The 21,554-nt window shown below is 45.8% G+C and overlaps 1 protein-coding gene across 1 annotated transcript in view; it reads left to right on the forward strand.

The window, feature by feature from the left end:
• The window catches only part of cacna2d3a (calcium channel, voltage-dependent, alpha 2/delta subunit 3a), a 1,007,885-nt gene that overhangs the window by 605,103 nt on the left and 381,228 nt on the right, over positions 1–21,554 (forward strand). The window contains exon 13 of the mRNA XM_078543510.1: positions 19,407–19,540. Within this exon, the coding sequence (XP_078399636.1) occupies positions 19,407–19,540 (134 nt within the window). The remainder of the gene's footprint in view (positions 1–19,406; positions 19,541–21,554) is intronic.

A 21,554-nucleotide genomic window follows, 5' to 3' on the forward strand; every position in this document is an offset into this window, starting at 1 on the left:
CCCTTGTGCCATGCATCATTTTCATGGCAGCTCCTTCCATCCAGCGAGGCCTCGAGGCAAGCAGGCAAGGACCTCATTTAAATTAAATACTCGGATTTTAATAATGTCACTCAAACCCCAACTATATTTGAAGCCCCAGCAGGCACAAGGTAAGTAAACTTTTTTTTAATGGTTTTACCTTGGAGGCCTAGAATTCTTTCTGTGCTCTCTTCTGCAATGAGAGAGACCAGAGAATTGCAAGTATGAGAAATGGATTGTGTGGAGAGGAGGGAAGGCCAATATTTGATGGAGGGTGACTTTTAGGTATGGTTGTGAGAAGGCACAAAGATGCATGTTACCTATTCAAATGGGGGTGTGAGGAGGTGCCTGGAGAGATAGGAATGAGTGGAGTTGCAAGGCGTGTTCTGAGGAGTGCTGTGCAGGAGAATGCAGGGAAGGTCAGGGCATGGAAGGTTGGCACCTGATGGAAGTGTTATACCACTCACCTATCCCACCCTCCTGAGAAGACCAGGGTGCACTGCCTCCAGGTTTGAATGACCACACTCCTGCTGCTCACTTCCTCAGCTACTTCTGTCCATGCCTGCTTGGCTTCAGAGGTTGCCTCTTCCTCCCATCCATGGGAAACATCACCTCACTTCATTCCCTCAGATCCTGAAAGAGAATGGCCAAGTAAGAGTGGATGCAGCCTTCCCAAGCCTCCTTTCCATCCCTGTGGTTTCTGCAGCCACAGAAATCAATATACACTTCAGCTATTCTGACCCCTGTCAAGAATTCTAACTAGAAATCCATCCTTTGATAGATTCAGTGTATCATCTGGCCCCACCCTCTTTGATTGGTCCTGGAAAAGAGATGTTAATGCCTTGGCTGAGTTAAAGAGCAACATCAATGCCTACTTCAACTACAGAAGGTTCCCAACTGGCTACCACCCACTCTACTGCAACCCAATGGGTCCATTATGTTAATATTCCCTCTGTATGTTGGGCCCTCAACTTTTCATTGTATTTCTTAATGACTTAAATAATGCAATAGAAAGCCACACATCCAAATTTGTTGATGGCACAAAGATAGGCAGCATTATAAGCAGTGTAGATACAAGCATAATATTACAAATTATTGATAGATTAAATGAATGGAAAAAACTGTGGCAGATGGATTTCAGTGTAATAAATGTGAAGTGTTCCACTTTGGAACTAAAAAGGATAGAAAAGGGTGGAATGGTGGAAAACTAGAAACAGTGGTGACCCAAAGAGAACTTGGGGATCCAGGTCTGTGGATCATTATCAACAGGTACAGAAAATAATCAAAAAGGCTAATGAAATGCTGGCCTTTATATGTATAGAACTGGAATACAAGAGTGGGGGAGGGAAGCTAGAAGTCATGCTTCAGACGTACAAAATTCTGGTTAGACCAGATTTGGAGTTTTCCATTTGACACTGACTCTGCTGAGTACTCTGGAGCACTCCAAGCAGTAGAGTGTTGTTTCAGCCTGTCAGAGGTCTGCTGTTACTCACTGAGTTTCAGAGAGAATTGCTCCCTGAAAACCCTGGGTGATATGACCCCCACCACCCCCACCCCCACCCCTCACCCCGACCCCCTTTGAGAGTCCTCCCCTTCCTTCTTACTATTCCAGCAGCTTGTTCTGTGGTGTGTTGCTTCTGCTCATTCTCCCTGTCATGCTGTAGCTCCAAGGGGATGCCTGTTGTTGCAAACATGACTGGGAACAAGGGTTTGTGCAGAATCCTTGAAATCATGGAAGTGTCCTTCAGCACATGCTGCTGAACAACTTTAAAGAACTCTAAAAATCACAAAACACTGCCACAATCGCAACAAGAGCCAATAGAAGTCAACTAGCAACTAACCTGTAAGTAGTTGATGATCCTTTTAAATACTGCTGGTTGGCATTTGTTCCCTTTTTTATTTATTCATGGAATGAGCCAGCATTTATTGCCCATCCCTAATTGCGCTTGAGAAGGTGGCAGTGGTCTTGTTGCAGAATGTGTGTAGAGCTGTGCATTAGTTGGAGTGTTGAGCTACAAAATGGCAGCACTGGTGTCAAATAATCATTACACGCTGATTGGCATCAGCACACACACAAACACCCTCACCAAAATGGCATTTAGCACAGCATGCACCATAACTGTATGCGCAAGCCTCAGAAGCATTTTGAGGAAAAATAGCACTCATGTGCCATAAACACAGCTGCTACACAGCTGACGTTTGTGCCCATAGTATTGGAAACAGAAACAGAAACATTAGCTGAAATTCTCCCACCCTGCCCCGCCAAGACTGGGTTGGCAGGTGTTGGTGGTGGGGGGTAAAATCAGTTGGGATGATGGGAGGTGCTGTGCCTGTCACCTACCGGCCTCCACTGGAATTTTACCAGCGGTAGAGGAAGTGTCGGGCAGCCCACCTATCCATTGGCCAACTGAGGCCCTTAAGTGGCCCATTAATGGCACCTTAAAGACCTCTTCCCACTGCTACTGGTATTTTACTAGCAGTTAAGGGGGGCAGGTTGGGTGCGTGTGTGCGCAATGTAGTAAGGCCGCTGGTTATATCCTGGTGGCCTGGCTATGGGGGGAGTGTGGCCCCTCCTCTTCAGGCACCTTGTGTTGAATGAACAGTCCCCCAGCAGAAAGGGCCACACACTCTTGTTTAGCACCAACCACCCTCCCATCTCACCAGAGCCTGCCTGACTGGCCCTGGCAAGGCCTGCCTTCTTAGCTTGTACACTGACCTCCAGCGCAGCTCCTGGTTGGGGACAGCCTGCGGTCCCAGCGCTGACCACTGCTCTCAGATTGAACAGCTGCTAGGCATCTGATTAACCAGCACCTCTTGGATGCAGAACATCCTCCCACATAGGCCAAAGCCAGGACCTAAGGCAACTAATTGCCTGATGACCGTAAAATCCAGTTGTGGCTTCCAGAGTTGCCAGAGGTGGGCTTGCCCCCAACTTTTCAGCCAGTGGGCAGTACTTCTGGAATAAATGGCAGCCATAGTTATGGAAGAGGACAGAGAAATAGAAGCGGAGAAACAAAAGAGACACAAGTGAAGGAGTACAAAAGTGAAAGAGGGGAGAGACACAAGTGAAGGAACAAAGGAAGTGAAGAAGAAAGCAAATAGAAATGAGTAAGTGAGACAAAGTGAAGAGAAGGAAGGAGCAAGAAGAAAATTAAGAGAGAGACAGCAGTAAAAAAAACTGAGAGAAACAAAAGAACAAAGGTCCTAATAGATTTATGTTAGCACCAGAATTTTTTAATGTAGTCTACTGTGGAAAAAATTGAGAGCCACTGTTCAAACACACTAACATTTTTGTTGTTATGATAATGAAGATTGATTTTCGTATTAAGCACTCCTATAGCTCTGATTAAGCGCCAAACACAAAATTTGTTTTGCTAATATAAAGTACATTTATAGCAGTATTAAAATCAGGTTGTTTATTTTTGTACATACCTGCCAACCAACTTGCTTGGCACTATAAAATTCAGCGTTAAAGATCAATTGTAAGTGTAAAATTATACTAAAAGCTAATCTGAGTTCCGGCTGAATAGCTGCACTGCCATTTAGGCAGAGATTGTATGGTCCAGAGCACATTGCTGTCACAGAGGTCAACAGCCCTAACATCAGTGTTCTCACAATGATTTTCTCCATGAATGCTTCTTACTGATGGCTGCAGTTTTTAGTGTTTCAGCACAGCAGATTTTAGAACTAAGAAAGGTGAAAAGAAAGTGAAATAGATTAAAGTTATTCCAATGACAAAATTATAAAATGTCGCCAATTAAAATCAATTTTTCAAATATGTAACAATATATTATTTAATGCAATGCTATCTCTGAAGACCATGCCTTTGCTAAGATTACATTTATCCAATGCTATAATTCAGTATATGAATTTACTGATAATTTTTGTTCATCCCTGTAATGATATCCTTGTGCAATATATAAGTAACACAAATGAGGAATGCGAATTCCATCTGCTTGAGGATCTCTGGTGGGGTTTATTTAAAGCTAAATCAGTACAAGCAGTAGAGCAATCTCTTAACACATCCTGTTGACTAGGGTACTCCAGTGCAGAGACCGTGGCTCCTGGTCACATGATGACATCCAGGTAGCTGGTTCATCTGCATGTGGGACATTACTCTTAAAGTGATATTACTTCATCCCCTTTTTTCCCAAAGATAAATCTTGTACATTACAAGTGAGTCACATAGACATTGAGTAATAACAAATTCAGTTGTGCAGAGTTAGAGATTGTAAATTTTACGAGTACAGAATTAATGATTGTAAAATTCACGAGTTTGGAAGTCCATGAGTCCATATATCGTTTTGGTGGTTTGACAACTCTTCCAGACCTTGTAACGGTGTAACCTTCTGGAGATGTGAGTTTCGCCCTTGGCTGTTCTTGATTTGTAGACATGTTATCAGTCTGCTGGTTGTTGTCCTGGTGTTCCATCCCATTGTCGTCATCTGGATGTGTTCTTTCGTGTTGGCTGTGCACAACTGGAATGTTGTGCATTTCTCTTGGCTGGCTCCTGTTCCTCCTCCACATTGTTCTGTTGGAAGTTGTGACTTCATGAGACCTGGGCTCACTGCACACTTTGGCTACTTCTGTGGGTAGCCATGTTCCTATTGTGGAACCCCTGACCTTATGTCCTACATGTAGCTGAGGTAGTTCTACATCTGCAATGCCGGTCATGCATCATCTTCATCCTCTCATGTTTATTGAGAAGTGTGTCCTGCATGTTGGAGAATTTGGATAGGTGATGGCTTGGCAAGATCATTTTCAGTTGCTTCCCAAGCATAATCTCTGCTGGTGATGATAAACGCATATCCAGAGGTGTTGCTCGGAGGTGTAACATGACGACATGAAGACCTTGTTTCGTTGTCCTACCCTTCAGGATTTGAAGGTGCAGACCATCCGCTCGGTGAGGCTGTTAGATCGGGGTTAGTGTGGTGAGGACATCACATGGTTCACGCCCCATTTGGCACACATGTCCTGAAAGGTCTGCCCATATACTGTGGCCTATTGACCGAAATGATTTCATCAGATGCACCGAACAGATTGAATTTTGCATCCAATGTGTCTGTCACGGATGCACTTGACATGTCCCTTGCTTGCCTGACAATTGGAAATTTGGAGAAGTAATTGATGACTAAGATAAAGTCATCTCTATTTACGGTAAATCGCCACGATATTGGACCAAGGAACCGATGGAACCTCGTGAGGGTGTAGAATTTCTTTATGTTGCTGTGGCTAGTGGCTCTGGCATGCCTCTCACATCCTCACTATCTTCTTGATATCGCCATTAATCCCTCGCTAATACACTGTATCGCATGCCAATCGTCTCATCTGCTGTATGCGCATATGTCCTTGGTGTAGTTGTGACAATATGTCCTGTTGGAGAGCCTCAGGCATGAGTACTTGTTTTCTTTTGAAAATTATGTCTCTCAGGATATCGAGTTCATCTCTGTACAACCAGAAATATCTGAGGTTGGTTGGCATCACTCATACCGTGTCGAGCCATCCTTCTATGATAGCTTTCCACAGTGCATTTAGCTGCAGATCATTGGCTGTTTCTGATTGTAGTTGGTCAGACTTATGCTGACCACAATGCAGTGGATCGATTTTGAGCACTTCTCCCACCTCAATGGCCACGCTGTCTACTTGTAGGTCCAGTGGAATGTCTGGATTTGTAGCAGATGTCGAAGTTGTACCCCTGTACTTTTACGAGGAGTTGTTGTGGTCAAGGTGGTCCACTTATCAGTGGTTTGCACCAGGTCATCTCCAGTGGCTTGTGATCGGTTTCTACAGCGAATTGCTTACCAAATGGGTAAGTGTGGAATCTTGTGATCCCAAATACCAGAGCGAGCGTCTCACACTCTATGTCGGAATAATTGGATTGTGCTTGAGGTAGGCTTTTTGATCCGAATGCGATTGTTTTGCTGTTTTGCATGATGCTTGTACCTAATCCTTTCTGTGAAGTGTTGACTTCGAGGATTGTCTTCTTCCATGGGTCATAGTACTGTAGGGTGCAGGCATCTGCTGACAACGATTGTCTGAGAGACTCGAACATATGTTGGTGGTCCTCCTGCCACACATATGGTATGTCTTTCTTCACTAGCTTTTTCAATGATGATGCTTTGTCTGAAAAGTTCAGAATATTTGGTGCCAAGAAGTTGGAAGATCCAAGGCATCCCTGTGGGTCTCCTTTGTCCTGTGGGGTAGGTATGAGTCTGACATCTTCGACTTTGCCTCAATCGGCTTGGATCCTGCAACCTGAATAAATGGACCCAAAGAAATTGATCTGACTCATGTTCACCTGGCACTTCCTGTTGTTGAAGATTAGCTCCTCATGGCGAGCTACTGCCATCAGTGAGTGAAGATCTTGATCATGGTCTTCTTTGGTTTTGCCCATCATCGCAATATCATAGGTGGTGCATATGCATCCAGGCACACTTTCTATGATTCTGCCCATACACTGCTAGAACAGATCTTGACTGACAGATAAGCTGAAAGATAGTCTTTGAAAGAAATATCTTCCAAATGGTGTTCTGAAGGTAGTGACTTCCTGAGATTCCTTAGCTAAGTGGACTGAATAGTATCCATGTTGGCATCCAGCTTGGAGTGATGGATGGAGCTAAGCGATTCCACAACTAATGGATCAGATCTAAGCTCTGCAGGCCAGCCACCTCCAGTTGTGAATAGTGGTGGACAATTAAACAACTCACTGGAGGAGGAGGTTCCACAAATATCCCCACCCTCAATGATGGAGGAGCCCAGTACAGCAGTGTAAAACATAAGGCTGAAGCATTCGCAACAATCTTCAGCCAGAGGTGCAGGTCCATCTCGGCCTCCTCCGAAGGTCCCCAGTATCACAGATGCCAGACTTCAGCCAATTCAAATCACTCCATGTGATATCAAGAAATGGCTGAAGGCACTAGATACTGCAAAGGCTATGGGCCCTGACAATGTTATGGCAATAGTACTGAAGACTTTTGCTCCAGAACTTGCCGCGCCCCTAGCCAAGCTGTACACAAAAAGCAGGACAAATCCAACCTGGCTAATTACCGCCCCATCAGTCTACTCTCGATCATCAGTAAAGTGATGGAAGGGGTCATCAACAGTGCTGTCAAGCGGCACTTACTTACCAGTAACCTGCTCACCGATGCCCAGTTTGGGTTCCGTCAGGGTCACTCAGCTCCTGACCTCATTACAGCCTTGCTTCAAATATGGAGAAAAGAGCTGAACTCCAGAAGTGAGGTGAGCGTGACTGTCCTTGACATCAAGGCAGCATTTGACCGAGTGTGAGATCAAGGAGCCTTAGCAAAACTGGAGTCAATGGGGATCAGGGGGAAACCTCTCCACTGGTTGGAGTCATACCTAGCACAAAGGAAGATGGTTGTGGTTGCTGGAGGTCAATCTTCTCAGTTGCAGGACATCACTGCAGGAGTTCCTCAGACTGGTGTCCTAGGCCCAACCGTCTTCAGCTGCTTCATCGATGACCTTCCTTCCATCATAAGGTCAGAATGGGGATGTTCACTGATGATTGCACAATGTTCAGCACCATTCACGACTCCTCAGATACTGAAGCAGTCCATGTTCAAATACAGCAAGACCTGGACAATATCCAGGCTTGGGCTGACAAGTAGCAAGTAACATTCATGCCATACAAGTGCCAGGCAATATCCATTTTCAACAAGAGAGAATCTAATCAACACCCCTTGACATTCAATGGCATTACCATTGCTGAATCCCCCACTATCAACATCCTGAGGGTTACCATTGACCAGAAACTGAACTGGACTAGCCATATAAATACTGTGGCTACAAGAGCAGGCGAGGGGCTAGGAATCCTGCAGTGGGTAAGTCGTCTCCTGACTCCCAGAGCCTGTCCACCATCTACAAGGCACGAGTCAGGAGTGTGATGAAATACTCTCCACTTGCCCGAATGAGTGCAGCTCCAACAACACTCAGAAGCTCAACACCACCCTGGACAAAGCAGCCCGCTTGATTGGCACCCCTTCCACATATATTCACTCCTTTCACCACCGCCGATCAGTAGCAGCAGTGTGTACCATCTACAAGATGCACTGCAGAAACTGACCAAGGCTCCTGCGGCAGCACCTTTCAAACCATCTAGATGGACAAGGTCAACAGATACATGGGAACACCACCATCTGGAAGTTTCCCTCCAAGCCACTCACCATCCTGACTTGGAAATATATCGCCATTCCTTCACTGTCGCTGGGTCAAAATCCAGAAACTCCCTCCATAACAGCACTGTGGGTGGACCTACACCACACAGAGTGCAATGGTTCAAGAAGGCAGCTCCCCACCATCTTTTCAAGGGCAATTAGGATGTGCAATAAATGCTGGCCCAGCCAGCAACACCCACATCCTGTAAATGAATGAAAAAAACTGGCTCAATTTGTGAACATGTTCTTTCTGTTTGCAAAGAACAGGGCCCTGTCCATTAAAAATGTAGCTTCCAGTACATCTAAATGCGCCACACTGCGAGCCCAACTGACAACCTTAAATTGGTTGTCAGCGTACTTCTTAGCACACAGGATTATTTAGTAAATGTTGTCCAATCGCAGAATCACATCTAATGTTAGACAATGGGCAGAATTTTATGGCTGACGTGCGGGTAGCAGACCCCACACGTCAGCGCTTAAAATGTCGCGCGAGCGTCCCGAAGTCAGTGCGCGGCATCGCGATATTTAGGTGGGCAGGCGCTATGAAGCGCGATGCGCGCCTGCCATTAATTAAAGGCCTTGTGAAGGCCCTTAACTTGGCAATTGAAGCTGATTTTGAGGAGCCCGTGCGATCTTCGCCTCAGCGCACGGGCCCAACGGGCAGGCGGGTAACTGATTTTTTAACAAACCTCATCCACGGGCGGGATATGTGGGGTTGTTAATGTTTTTTCTGAAGTATTTAATGCAGAAGGTGTTTTAAGTTTGCCCGTGTGATTGTTAGCAGTTCAGATCGATTTCCAATAGCTTTCTCTGCATTTTGAAGCTTCAGCTCAACAGTCTGCAGACAGTAATCTTTATCGGGCCTGCAACTTTCCAAAGGCCTCCATTTAGCCTGGGTATGGGTTCTGACATCTCCACTGGAGGCAGCTCCTCTGAGGAAGAAGGGAGGGATAGAATAAGGGGGAGGCCAGGAGTGGACAATCAGCCTCCAGCAGAGCCACCTTTGGGAGGCCAGGCACAGGCACAAGGCGAAGGGCGAAGAGGTTGTCTAAGGTGGAAGGGGCCGCAGAAGATGCCACTATCCTGCTGCCAGGGTATACAGGCGGCGAAGCAGCTACCTCAATATGATTGAGGTGCAGTGCTGAAGAAGGCTCCGACTCTCAAGGGGGACAGTCAATTGTATCTGTCAGATGATTGGCCCTGAGATCTCCCCTAACTGTGTGGATGGACACCCCATGCCAGCGGCTCTGAAGGTCACAGGTTCCCTCCTCTTCTATGCACCTGGCTCCTTCCAGGGCTCGGTAGGTGATCTTTGCGGAGCCAATCTGCTGTCCACACTTGTGTCAAGCAGGTTACAGACGCACTGTTCAGACGGGCATTGACCTTCATCCACTTCTGCTGTGACCAGGCAACTCAGGCACAGCGAGCCAGAGGCTTCACGGCCATTGCTGGCTTCTCCCGCGTCCAGGGTGCAATAGACTGCACACATGTGGCCATCAAGGCGCCAGCAGGTGAACCCGGTGCCTTCGTCAACAGGAAGGGCTTCCACTCCATGAACATGCAGATAGTGTGTGATCACAGGATGCAGATTCTGCAAGTTTGTGCAAGGTACCCAGGCAGCTCCCACGACGCCTACATCCTCAGACACTCTCAGATGCCGGGGCTCTTCAGTGCTCCGGCTCGGCTGGATGGTTGGCTGCTGGGTGATGAGGGCTATCCCCTCAAAAGGTGGCTCATGACGCCTCTCCGCCATCCAAGAACAGAAGCTGAGGAGCGCTACATTAGGAGCCACGGCACCACAAGGGCTGTGGTGGAGAGAGCCATCGATCTTCTCAAGATGCGCTTCCGTTGCCTGGACCGCTCAGGGGGCGCACTCCAGTACCCCCCAGATCGTGTCTCTGTGATAGTGGTAGCATGCTGCGCTCTGCACAATCTTGCGCTGGAAAGGGGGGATGGAGTTGACGATGAAGACCTTGACGCAATGGATAAGACTGCACATGATGAATCCAGCGGTGTCTCAGACGATGAGGAAACACAGGGCAATGATGAGTGGCAACACACCGACCCACTACTACACCAAGGAGGCAGGGACATCCGGGACACTTTAATCCAATGAACCTTCAGCTAGCTCCACACACATGGATCAGCAGGACCAGCATTGCCTGGTGCTTCCACACGTGGCACTTAGGTGCTACATCTTCCACCTCATCAGCTGTAACTAAGGGCTTACTACAGAAACATCAATGTCCACTCAAACACTCATGATATGTCTGTGAAACATACAAATGCAGCACAAAGGAAACACCTTCAGCCATGGTCAGAAAACTGGACTTTATTCCCACCAAAATAAAGCACAAACATCGCTCTGACGTACATAATGATATATTCCCTAATCTAGGGCCAACACAAAATCACCAGTGACAAACCCGTGGAGTGCCTAACGTGCCTTATGCTTACATTTGCGGGTGCTACGTCTAGGTGCCGCCCCATCGCTTGGAGTGGCTTGTGAGGCAGTCCGCTGACTCTGCTGTCCTGTTGGCCTCGATGACCTTGGCGGCCGTCCTCTGGCCCGTGGAGCCTGTGATGGACCCGCCTGGGAGGGAGTGGCCAGTTATAGAACTGGCACCTCCCCAGTTGTCGCAGCCTCAATGGATGCAACGGTCACTGGCAGAGGGGTGGAGGAGCTGCTGCCTTCATCCGGAGCACCCCGAGAGGAGCTCGCAGCGACAACAGGCAGCTGCTGCGCTGACATGAGGTCACAATGGACCTCCCTGCCCACCGCAGATGCATGGGCACCGAGCGGCAACACTTGGTGCCCAGAACATCTCCCACATTGCAAATGACCACCTGTGGCCATTAGCACTGTGAGGGCTTGCAGGTCCGAGCGTAACCCAATCAGAAGATCCTCAATCCGTTGGAAGCCCCTCTCCATGAGAGTCGCCAATCTCTCAATGGAGGAAGCCTGAAGCTCTGTCCTGAGGTTCATGCCATCACTGACACTCTGCCTGGACTCCTCCACCACAGAGACCAAGTGAAGCACACCCTCATGCAACCCTGCCAGATGCTCCTGCGCACCATGCCGCTTGTCCTGCAGCTGCTGCATGGCTGATATCTCCAGGGGCACATCATCACTGCCGGACTCAGCATGTGCCTGGTCCCCTGCAGTCCTCCAGCTGCTTCCGCCATCAGCACTCTCTGTCCATGCCATCTCCTCCAGCGATTGTGAAGTGCCCTCTCCACTGTGCCCCGGGACACTAGCCGATGTCATAATCCCCACCAAAGTGTTTTTTGCTGCGCTGGTGCCTGGCTCGCTGAAAGGATGTGATGCAAGTTGCAAGTCTTGGCCCTCAGGTGTGGAGTGGGGGGCTCTGGACTTGTTGGTGGCGGCCATGTGGTGGTGATGCTGAAATTAACAACAAGGACAGTGCATCAGTTAGCGTTCAGTCAGTAACACCATTCATCCCTTTCCCTCCCAGCCTCATAAGTGGCTCACCCTTCAAGAACCTAAGGAGACGCACATTGGTGGGGTGGTAAATAGTCAAGAGGAGGCCCAAACATTGCACGTGCATACAGACAGGCTGGTCAGATGGCCTAAGGAATGCCACATGGAATGTTATGTGGATAAGTGTGCGGTAAAGCACTTGGGCAAGACAAGCAAGGCACGGGAATACATGAGTAATGGTAGGACCGTGGGAAGTCATGACGATTACAGGGACCTTACTGGGCAGACCTGTTAAGGTAGCAGAACAGGAACATAAGGTGTTTAACAAGGTCGAAGCCAGACTTGCCTTTACTATCTGAGGAATAGAATGTAGGAAAAGGGAGGTCATGTTGCAAATGCAGAAAACGCTGTCGAGGCCACAGCTACACTTCTGCGTTCACTTGTGACCTACACTTCATGGGAGGGATGGCATTGGAGTGGGGAGAGTGCAGAGGTTCCTGACCTGGATACATGCTGTCCTGGAGAGTTGGAGTGATGAGGAAACATTGCATACACTTGCGACATTTGCCATGGAGCACAGGAGATTGACAGGTCACATTATTGACCTTCATACCGTTATGAGGGGCATAGAACAAGTGGACAGAAGGCAACATTTCGTTTTGGCGCAGGGGTGACTAATGTGGTAGCATTTATTTAAGTTGAGTGCCATGTGGTTGACAGGTGAGGTGCTGAGGACCTTTTGGACAGTGTAATGTGAGACGCACTGGCTGAAAGTGTGGTGGATGTACAAACCCTCCTAAGATACAATAAGTATTTGGATGTGCAGCAGCGATGCCATGGCAGGTTAAGCCATGGGGATAGTGGTCACAAATGGGATAAGGCGACTTTGGAAGGTGCTAGAGACGCGCATCCTCAAGGGGCTGAGGAACCTTTGTGTATGACCCACGTCTGACTGTATCAGTCTGTGAATGAGCAGTGTTGCTGCATTAATGATTGCAGCAATCATCAGTGCTTTGGATGGTGGGGAGACAGAGTGGATGGGACTGTGGCCCTCAAATACCTGGCCGCTGCACCCCAGCCTCACCGACACCTGCCGACCTGGCCGCCTGCATCCTCTCCAACTCAATGGCCTGCTTCTCATAAGTGGTGAGGTGCTGCAGTGCGGTGTGCCCACCACCAGTCTGCTGACGCTCCCGGATATTGCTCTCAGTTTTTGCCTGCAGAACAGAGAAGAGCATTTATTGGGGCTGATCGCTCATGTACTCTGCTCGCGCACGCCACACCCCAACCACAGTAGCCCATCTGAGGCCTCCAGCTACTGGTGTCCATACTACTGGTGATCAATCCTCAGAAGATACTACGGCTGCTCCCAACTCCCTCCCCCAATGACCACCTTGGACACATTCAGCATCTATCACTTTGAATAACACACGCCCATGGCAAGGAGGCGCAACTAGGTGTGGCGCCGAGGCCAGCAGATGGCTCTTGGCTCCCCTTCCACCATCTCATCACCATCAATAAGACATGTGTTGGAGTTCTGAGTATGTGTCTTGCTGCTTCCCGTGCAGATTGCCCCCAGACTACTCAAATGCGACTAACACCAACATATGCTGCATGGAGAACCCATCTTCTCCTCAACCACTAAGGCTAATGTAAGCATGGTCACTATCTGTTTGCCCACCCAGCGTGCACCAAATTCCCAATGCAGTAACGACACTAAAATGTGGGGAGGGGTTGGGGGGCCTCAAAGGCTAAGGCTACCTACTGGGTAAAATGGCCAAGGCTGACATAGTACTCACCCTTCCAGAGCGCAGCAAATCATTGAAGCGCTTGTGGCACTATGTTTGCCACACAGCATCTTGAGAGCTAACAGCCTCCCCCACCTCCTGCCATTCCTGCCTGGTCACGTGGGGGGAACCTCCTCCTCCCATCCTCTGGAAACAAGACCTCCCAATGGTTGAGTATCTCTTCCAGGAGGCCAGCAAGGCAGGCATCAGAGAACCGAGGGGCACAGTGGGCCCCGCTGGCCTATCCTGCATCCTGCCCCCCTCCTCCTCCTCTGCCCTCACCTCTTGTGGTGCCCGGTCGCTGGCCATGGTCAACAGCCTAAACGAGGCTGACTGATCGTTCTTTATACAGACTGCCAGTTCCCCATTGGAACCAGCGGTCTGAACACGCCCGCCGCCAATTTAATTTTCCCGATGAACACGGGAGTCTGAAATGCGCTGGGCGGGCCTTAATTGGCTCGCCCGCGCAAAATGGCAGCATGGCCCGTTTCGGCGGCAGGGATCGGCTCCCCGCCTGCCGCCAATTCGGTCGGGCCCGCCCGCCTGACAAACGCAAAATTCAGCCCAATGTCTTTTGTGTTTTGCTAGCCCATGTTAGTTGGATACAGTCTGTACCTTGCCCATTGCGAACAGCGGCTGGGACATGCTGTTTGATACGATTCACCAGTCTTTGGGACATATGGCCTAAATAACTAGCATCATGCTGATACTGAAATTCATATACCACATTACTCGTGTGTGATATGCAGATGTCCTTTTGGCTTGATGGCAGCATCCTGCTAGTTGTGACAACTCATATTGCTGCTAGAGGGGATCCTACAGCAACATTATCAGCAACATTCTCATACGGTGTAAATTGTTGTTTTTCCTTTATATTGGTATTCTTGCAAATTGTCCTGATGAGTGCAAGACAGAGTGCCATGTCTCTCTTAATCAGCAATACTTTTCTTGTATGTGAACACTGCACTTTCTGGGAGGGTCAATTGAGAGAATTGCATCTGAGGTGCAGTACAGCATCATCTTTGAAACCTCCTATGGCATTGAACCTGTCCAGGTCAAATTGTTGTAGCTCCTGGACTGACTCAATGCGAGTTTTCTTGGTCTCCTCTGCTGCCATTGGTACCTTGGTGATCTCGTGGATAGTCACAATGTTGAGATCTCCACATGCTGGTAATCCTGCCACTGCTGGTCCGCTCACGTTTGCAAGGTAAAAATATTTTTTGTTTCCATGCCGAATTTCTGTAGCTGCATTGTTAGTGTACCAATGCAAGGGGTTGGTGACCCATTGTATACAGCCAATTGAGCAAGTGTCGGCTGTATCATTGATTTCCAACGGTCCAGGTACATGTTCTTCAGGATTTGGACTGGTAGGATATTTGCGCTAGCTCCTGTGTCAATCTTCATCTTGAGTTTACATTTGTCATCTATCAATTTGACCTGATAGTGACAAAAGCTTCTAGTGGCCTGACTTTATCCACGCCATGTGTTACATTCATAATGTGGAAAGTCTGTTCGTCCACTGGGCGATAGCTGTTCCACTCTGGGTCTTGACTCTGGTCTTTGTTGCTGTGAACTTTGTGTATCGGTTTGCGTTTGCACAGGTCTCGGTGCTCTCCTGGCTCCTGGTCACTGTAGGGATTCCCCTTTCTCCTCCGAGACCCTCCCCACACTCAAGTTCGTGACACCAGATTCACAAGTGTATGTTGACCAACGAGACAAGTTCCTTCTGATAATTCACAATTGCTTTATTGAATCGCCCATAACCCCACAGAACGAAACCCAAAATTTAAAACAACCTATTCCCAGTACCCAACACAAAGTCACCACTAGTGAAATTTGGTTACAACTTACAAAAACACAGGTAAAACACCACGTCCTGTCCTGAAACCTTAAGGAAAAAAAAAACCCTCAGACCAATATCACCAAGATATGGCTGAAACAAGTTACAAGGTACTGGCAAAAAACACCAAATTTTCGCCCCAAACCTTCACAAAACACTGAGAACAATATCACTACGATTTGGCAGAAACTTACAATCCCCAATGCGGCTGGTCTGTCCGGTGTTGACTGTAGACCTGAGTCAAGGCGACCAAACTTAACCCTTCTTCTGACTGCAGCCCCAAACCTCAGATCTGCTCTGTTATAATAATTTAACTCAGACATGTCAAAACATATTTCCTGATGTTCCAATGTCCATTTAGTTGATTCCACGCAAAGCCCAGATAAATGTCATCTGCTGTTGCTGGTTGAAACAATACAGGGTTTCCCTTGGAAAGTATGTCCAGATGAATATTATCAGTTCTCATTCTATGAACAATTCTCCTGCTGTTTGAGGTGGTACAGTAACAGCACAGTAACAGCACCTGGCTCCAAAGTTAATGAGGGTTTTAATGACCCTATTCCAGTACTATTGTCTATGGTGGTTGAATAATTCCTTGAGTGTATTGTATTGATTATGTGTCCTTTGTGCCATTGTATTGGGTAACCAGACTTCTTGATCACATTAGTCATTGTCCAAACCCTTTTGATGAGTCACTGTGTTTTCACTAAATGTCCGAATTAACCCCTTGCTGCCCAGCCCTGTACTCCTGACTGCAGCTTATCTTTTTGAAATTTATAGTTCCAATCATGAGGTCAAAACACATCTGTGGGTTTGAAATTATGTTCCATAAATTTCCCAGTTGGAGGGGATTTCGATCCTACAGTCACATGATACCTGGCTCATCTGCATGTTGAGCTTCTTAAAGGGACATCACTCTTAAAGAGATATTACAACAATCTTTCTGCTTAAACTGTGAATGCACTAGTTTTACATGGCTCATGGAATGAGGTAATCAAAGTGTAATTGAAGTAGTTAGTTGTAATGTACTGATAAAGATTATGCCAGGATTGGGGCACCAAATACATTGGGGTACAATTAGTCTTGAGCATCTGCACAAACTATATAATAATATGTTGGGAGACTGTTTTACACTGTTAACTTTCTCTTCCATGGCCTGCCATTGACTAAAGGAAAAGAAAATTAAGCGGAGTGTAAAACGGGCTACCGATTTGTCATTGTCTACTTTGCACTATTATCCAAGACGAATTTCATCATCATTGTTTCTTCCTTAGTGACTATTAAGAGTTAACAACAACTTATATTTATATAGTGCCTTTTAACTTCATGAAACTTCCCAAGGTGCTTCACAGGGCATTATGAAACAAAGTATGACACTGAGCCATGTAAGGAGATATTAGGTCAGGTGACCAATGGCTTGGTTGTAGAGGTATGTTTTAAGAGTGTCTTAAAGGAGGAAAGTGAGGTAGAAAAGCAGAGAGGTTTAAGGAGGGAATTCCATAGTGTGGGTCCAATGAAACTGAAGGCATGGCCACCAATGGTGGAGCAATTTAAATTGAGAATGCACAAGAGGCCAGCATTAGAGGAGAGTAGATATCTCGGAGGGTGTGGGTTTGGAGGAGATTACAGAGATGAGTAAGATCATGAAGGGATTTGAAAATAAGGTTGAGAATCTTGGAAACAGGATGTTGCTTGAACAGGAGCCAATGTAAGTCAGTGAGCACAGGGCTGATAGGAGAATGGGACATGCAGCGAGTTAAGACACAGACAGCAGAGTTTGGGTGACCTCAAATTTACGGAGGGTAGAATGTGGGAGACCATCCAGGAGTGTGTTTCAATAGTTGAGTTTAGACATGGGTGAGGGTTTCAGCGACAGGTGAGCTTAGACAGGGGCGAAGTTGTGTGCTGTTATGGAGGTGGAAATAGGCAGTTTTAGTGATGGTGCAAATGTGAGGTCAGAATCTCATCTCGGGACCAAATGTGAAAGCAAGGTTACAAAGACCAGCTTAATGTCACACTGTTGCCAGGGAGGGGGAGGGAGTCAGTAACTAGGGAACTAGAATTTTCACAACCTAAGGATGTTCCAAAGTGCTTTACTGCCAAAGAGATACTTTTGACACGCACTTACCATTGTAATGTGGTGCAATGCAGCAAATAGGTTGCACACAACAGTCTCACAGACAGCAATGAGATAAATGACTGGATTAGCCAGAATACCAGGAGAACTCCACTGCTCTCTTCAAATAATGCCACAGGATCATTTATGAGCACCCAAGAGAGCAGATGGCTCCTTGGTTTAATGTGCCATCTGAAATTTAGTTCTATCAGTGAAGCACTCCCTCACAATTATACTGAAGTTATTGCCTGTATTATCTGCTCAAATCTTTGGAGTAGGGCTTGAGCCCTTGGCCTTCTAAGTCAGAGACAAAAGTGTTACCACTGAGCCAAAACTGACAGCATGTGAAGGTATGTATTGATAGTGTCACTGGTCTTGTCACCCACCAAATTTGTAGGTGCCACAAGTTTTGTCTCATATTTCTAATTTTAATTTTGAACAATCGGATTTGATTATGGGATTCTGTTACCCAAAGTCTTGCTCATATAACATTGACTTGTGGACAGGTGTGAGATTGACTCTTGTGAGTGGTGGCAGAGTTGAAGTATACTCCTGTGTTTTCCCATGTAATGTCTATGGTTTTGGGTTAGGCCACCCTCAAATCTTGTTTCCCATATATTTGAATTGCATTAAGCCTGCCAGCAATTTTGCATTTACATTCTTTAAAGCGTTGATATCTGGAATATTTGTTGCCCTTTTGCACTAAAAACAGCTTGAAGCCTATTTTTTTTTCTTATTAATTAATCATTCTTCCATTTATCTTTAATTCATAACTGCTGAACAACATGGCTTTCTGTTAATCATTGTGGAGGTTGTGGCTCATCTTTGGATTTTATTCCAATTCCTCAGCCATTTCAACTCATAAAATTTCATATTTTCTTACTTTGACAATGAGTAGGCTTTTGTAAATTGCTCCAGTATTTTGGTTATGACTGTTTCATGCAGGTAAGGGGAAATAAAGTTACACGGGAAGAATAAATAAGTTGTAAAATAAAAGATAACATGCCTATTTTAACTAAATACTTCAAAAATATTTTAAAAACCGTATTGGGATGAAGTTGCAAAGCAATGCACAAAATAAGTGCAATAAATGAAGGAAAATGAAGCAGTTGCATGTTCTGAGTATAGGTGAGATATAAGAAGCCTCATTACATATATTGCGGTGTGGCATGGCTCAAGCGCAGGTCCATACCAGGTAATTACAGGAAGTGAACAGCGGTGCCGATATTTGTCTCTAGTTTTGGGCAAGAATTGGGTAGCAGTGTCCTGAAAACCATGGCACAACACTTACTCTCTTACTGTCCCACTTCCACTAATATCCAGGCTATTGCCATGTTGGTCCTTCATACGGATGGCTCAGGCACCTACTGAAAACAGGCTGGCACCTCATCAGCCCATGTAAATCAAGACCCTATGATGTGCATAGGGCTCAGTTGCAATTTTAGGCTTTAACTGGGCAAATTATTTGTTGCACAATGTTCTACCAGTCGAATTGTACATAGAGATACATAGTTGGTCCTTAAAGGGATCATTAGAGGCCACTCCGAAAACAAAAATGGTATCTTTTTCCAGTTTAGGGGCCAGCTGGAGCACAGATAGTACTCCAGGCCTATGAAATCATCCCACCCATTGGCAGTCATTCCACTTCACCATCATGTTCCACCCTCCCCACCCCCTCACCCCCAGCTATTGCCTGCTTGTCGCCCTTAATGTGCCCCTACCAAATCAACTCCATGGAGGAGTCCACAGATCCCCACCTCTCCTGCTCCAAGCTGATCCAATCTTTGCTCCAAACATGCGGGAATTTCGCTGATGACATCTGGCGGGCAGCTGTGTGCTCCTCCCACCATCTGCCCAAATTGAAAGTCAGCCTAATTGTTTCCTGACTTTTTTCATTTGTTTCAATGCTATTTTCTCATTTTCTTTCTGCAGGCTTTAATTGTATTTATTGCTTTTTATGATGATTATATTAACTACAATAGTCCATTCTAAAGATTTGCTTCCTCTCTGAACTCTGATTCTGTTTTAGGATATTTCACTCAGATTTCTACTCTAGCTGATGTACAAGAAAATGTGATGGAATACCTTCATGTTCTAAGCAGGCCAAAGGTCATTGACCAGGAACATGATATTGTGTGGACAGAAGCGTACATTGACAACACTGTAAGTTAACCTTCACTACGTTTGTGCATTGCCAAAAATATCTTGGTGGAACAACTGGGAAGGAATAATCATATAGAGCTAATATGGAACCATATTCCATTTTAAAGGAAACAGTCTATCTGCTTTCCAGAACTTGTAAATAACTGTTTGGGGAAAGTTTGAGTAAATGTTCCATTTTCTAAAGTATGTCAACAACATTTTCTATTTGGCAGTGAATTTGCTTTTTTTTAATTATTCCAGTTTTCTATAACTATTTTCTGTGGGTTTGGGAAAATATAGTTAAAGAGGAAGAATAGCTAAATAAAGGAAAACATTTTATTTCAACAATTTTTTCATGGTGGTTAATTGGAATTTCAAAATATTTTATTAGCTCTATGAAGTAGAAAAGTGTTAAGCAAAAGAAAACAGCAGAAAATGAAGGAAAGTTGAGCAGCTGAAATGTATTCAGATTAACAGTTAAATTTGGCAAGAGGGAATGGAATTCATGGAATAAGAGAACAAGTGTTGCCATCTGTACTTTGTGGCACTGCAAAACTGATTACGCTTGGTTGTCCATTCCAGTCCAGATGGTTTCATTAAACTTAATAGCCTCCAGAGATTATAATAGCAGTGTTAGGCATAAGTGAAACATACTGTGGCACTTCATGGCTCATCCTGCGCACACTAAAACTCTGGCACAGGTTAGTAACATTATGGTGAAGGCACTTTTGTGTCATCTAAGATGTCATAACAAACAATATGAACAATGCGGAATTTTTCTTTTATTGAGATATTTTGCTTTTTGTGATGGTGGGCAATGGGCGATAGCGAATCAACAGCTCGTTTTACATCTCTTGATTTGGTGGAACAGGCGGCCGATTCACTGTCACCATTTTACATTATTGCAAAATTATCTGACTGAGTCACGATTTGACACAATAATGAAGATATTGTCAAATGCCATGATGTCTGACTGCATTTGACCACAGGGCTGCAGACAGCCCATTTTTGAGAGTTAAGATTCACCCCTATGCTTCTATTAATAATGCCAAGGATGCCATATGCTTTTCTAACAGCCTTCACAACTTGTTGCCACCTTCAAGAATTTGTGTACCTACACCCCCCAGTCTCTCTATACATGTGCCCCCTTTAAAATTGGGCCATTTTGTTTATATTTTCTCTCCTGTATTACTTCATACATTTTCTACTCTAAATTTTACCTGCCATGTGTGTTCCCATTTAACCAGTCTTCCTATGTCCTCCTGGATCCTCCTTATTGTTTACTACATTCCTGACTTTTGTGTCATCTGCAATCTTTGAAATTATGCTTTGTATAACCAAATCAAGGTCATTACTGTATATTAAAAAGGGCAATGATTCAGATACTGACCCTTGGGGAATGCCACTGTACACTTCCCTCCAGTCTGAAAAACAACTGTTCACCGTTGCTTTCTGATCTTCAGCCAATGTTGTCACCATGCTGCCACTATCCCTTTAATCACATGGATTAGTAGTAAAATCTAGAGGAGAAAGATTTATAAAACATAGCAAATTTAAATTTGTAGCATTATACTGGAGGCTTGTTTAACATACTTTCCAAACAGTATTGAGACATTTCAACCATCACATTCAGGGGTTAGTGTTGTAACACTTTGGAGATATCCTGGCATTGATTTTAACGCCCCTTTGCCTGGTAGAAATCAAGCAGGAGGACAGTTCAAATGGAGTGGGGGACTTACCATTCCTTGCCCACCTCAATTTTGCTGACTGCAATTTAAGCTACTGGAGTCCTCTTTAAATATGTTGATTAGAGCTGATCTGCTATGTTAACTTGAGGCCTAAGTGATAGTTTCCCTGTCAAGCCAAACCAAGCAGAATAGTGGCCTGGGCCAGAAGATCTTGTTGGGTGTCGATACCGACAAAGGTAAGTTTTTAAAAATTTTATTTAGTTTCTTTTGGAACAAGAGGAGCATGTGCGTTTCTCCAGGCCCCAGAAGAAGCCTTGGGCCAATCCCCTACTCCAACTTTTTCTCCT

This window comes from Cetorhinus maximus, chromosome 6 (assembly GCF_964194155.1).
Source record: "Cetorhinus maximus chromosome 6, sCetMax3.hap1.1, whole genome shotgun sequence".
NCBI lineage: Eukaryota > Metazoa > Chordata > Chondrichthyes > Lamniformes > Cetorhinidae > Cetorhinus > Cetorhinus maximus.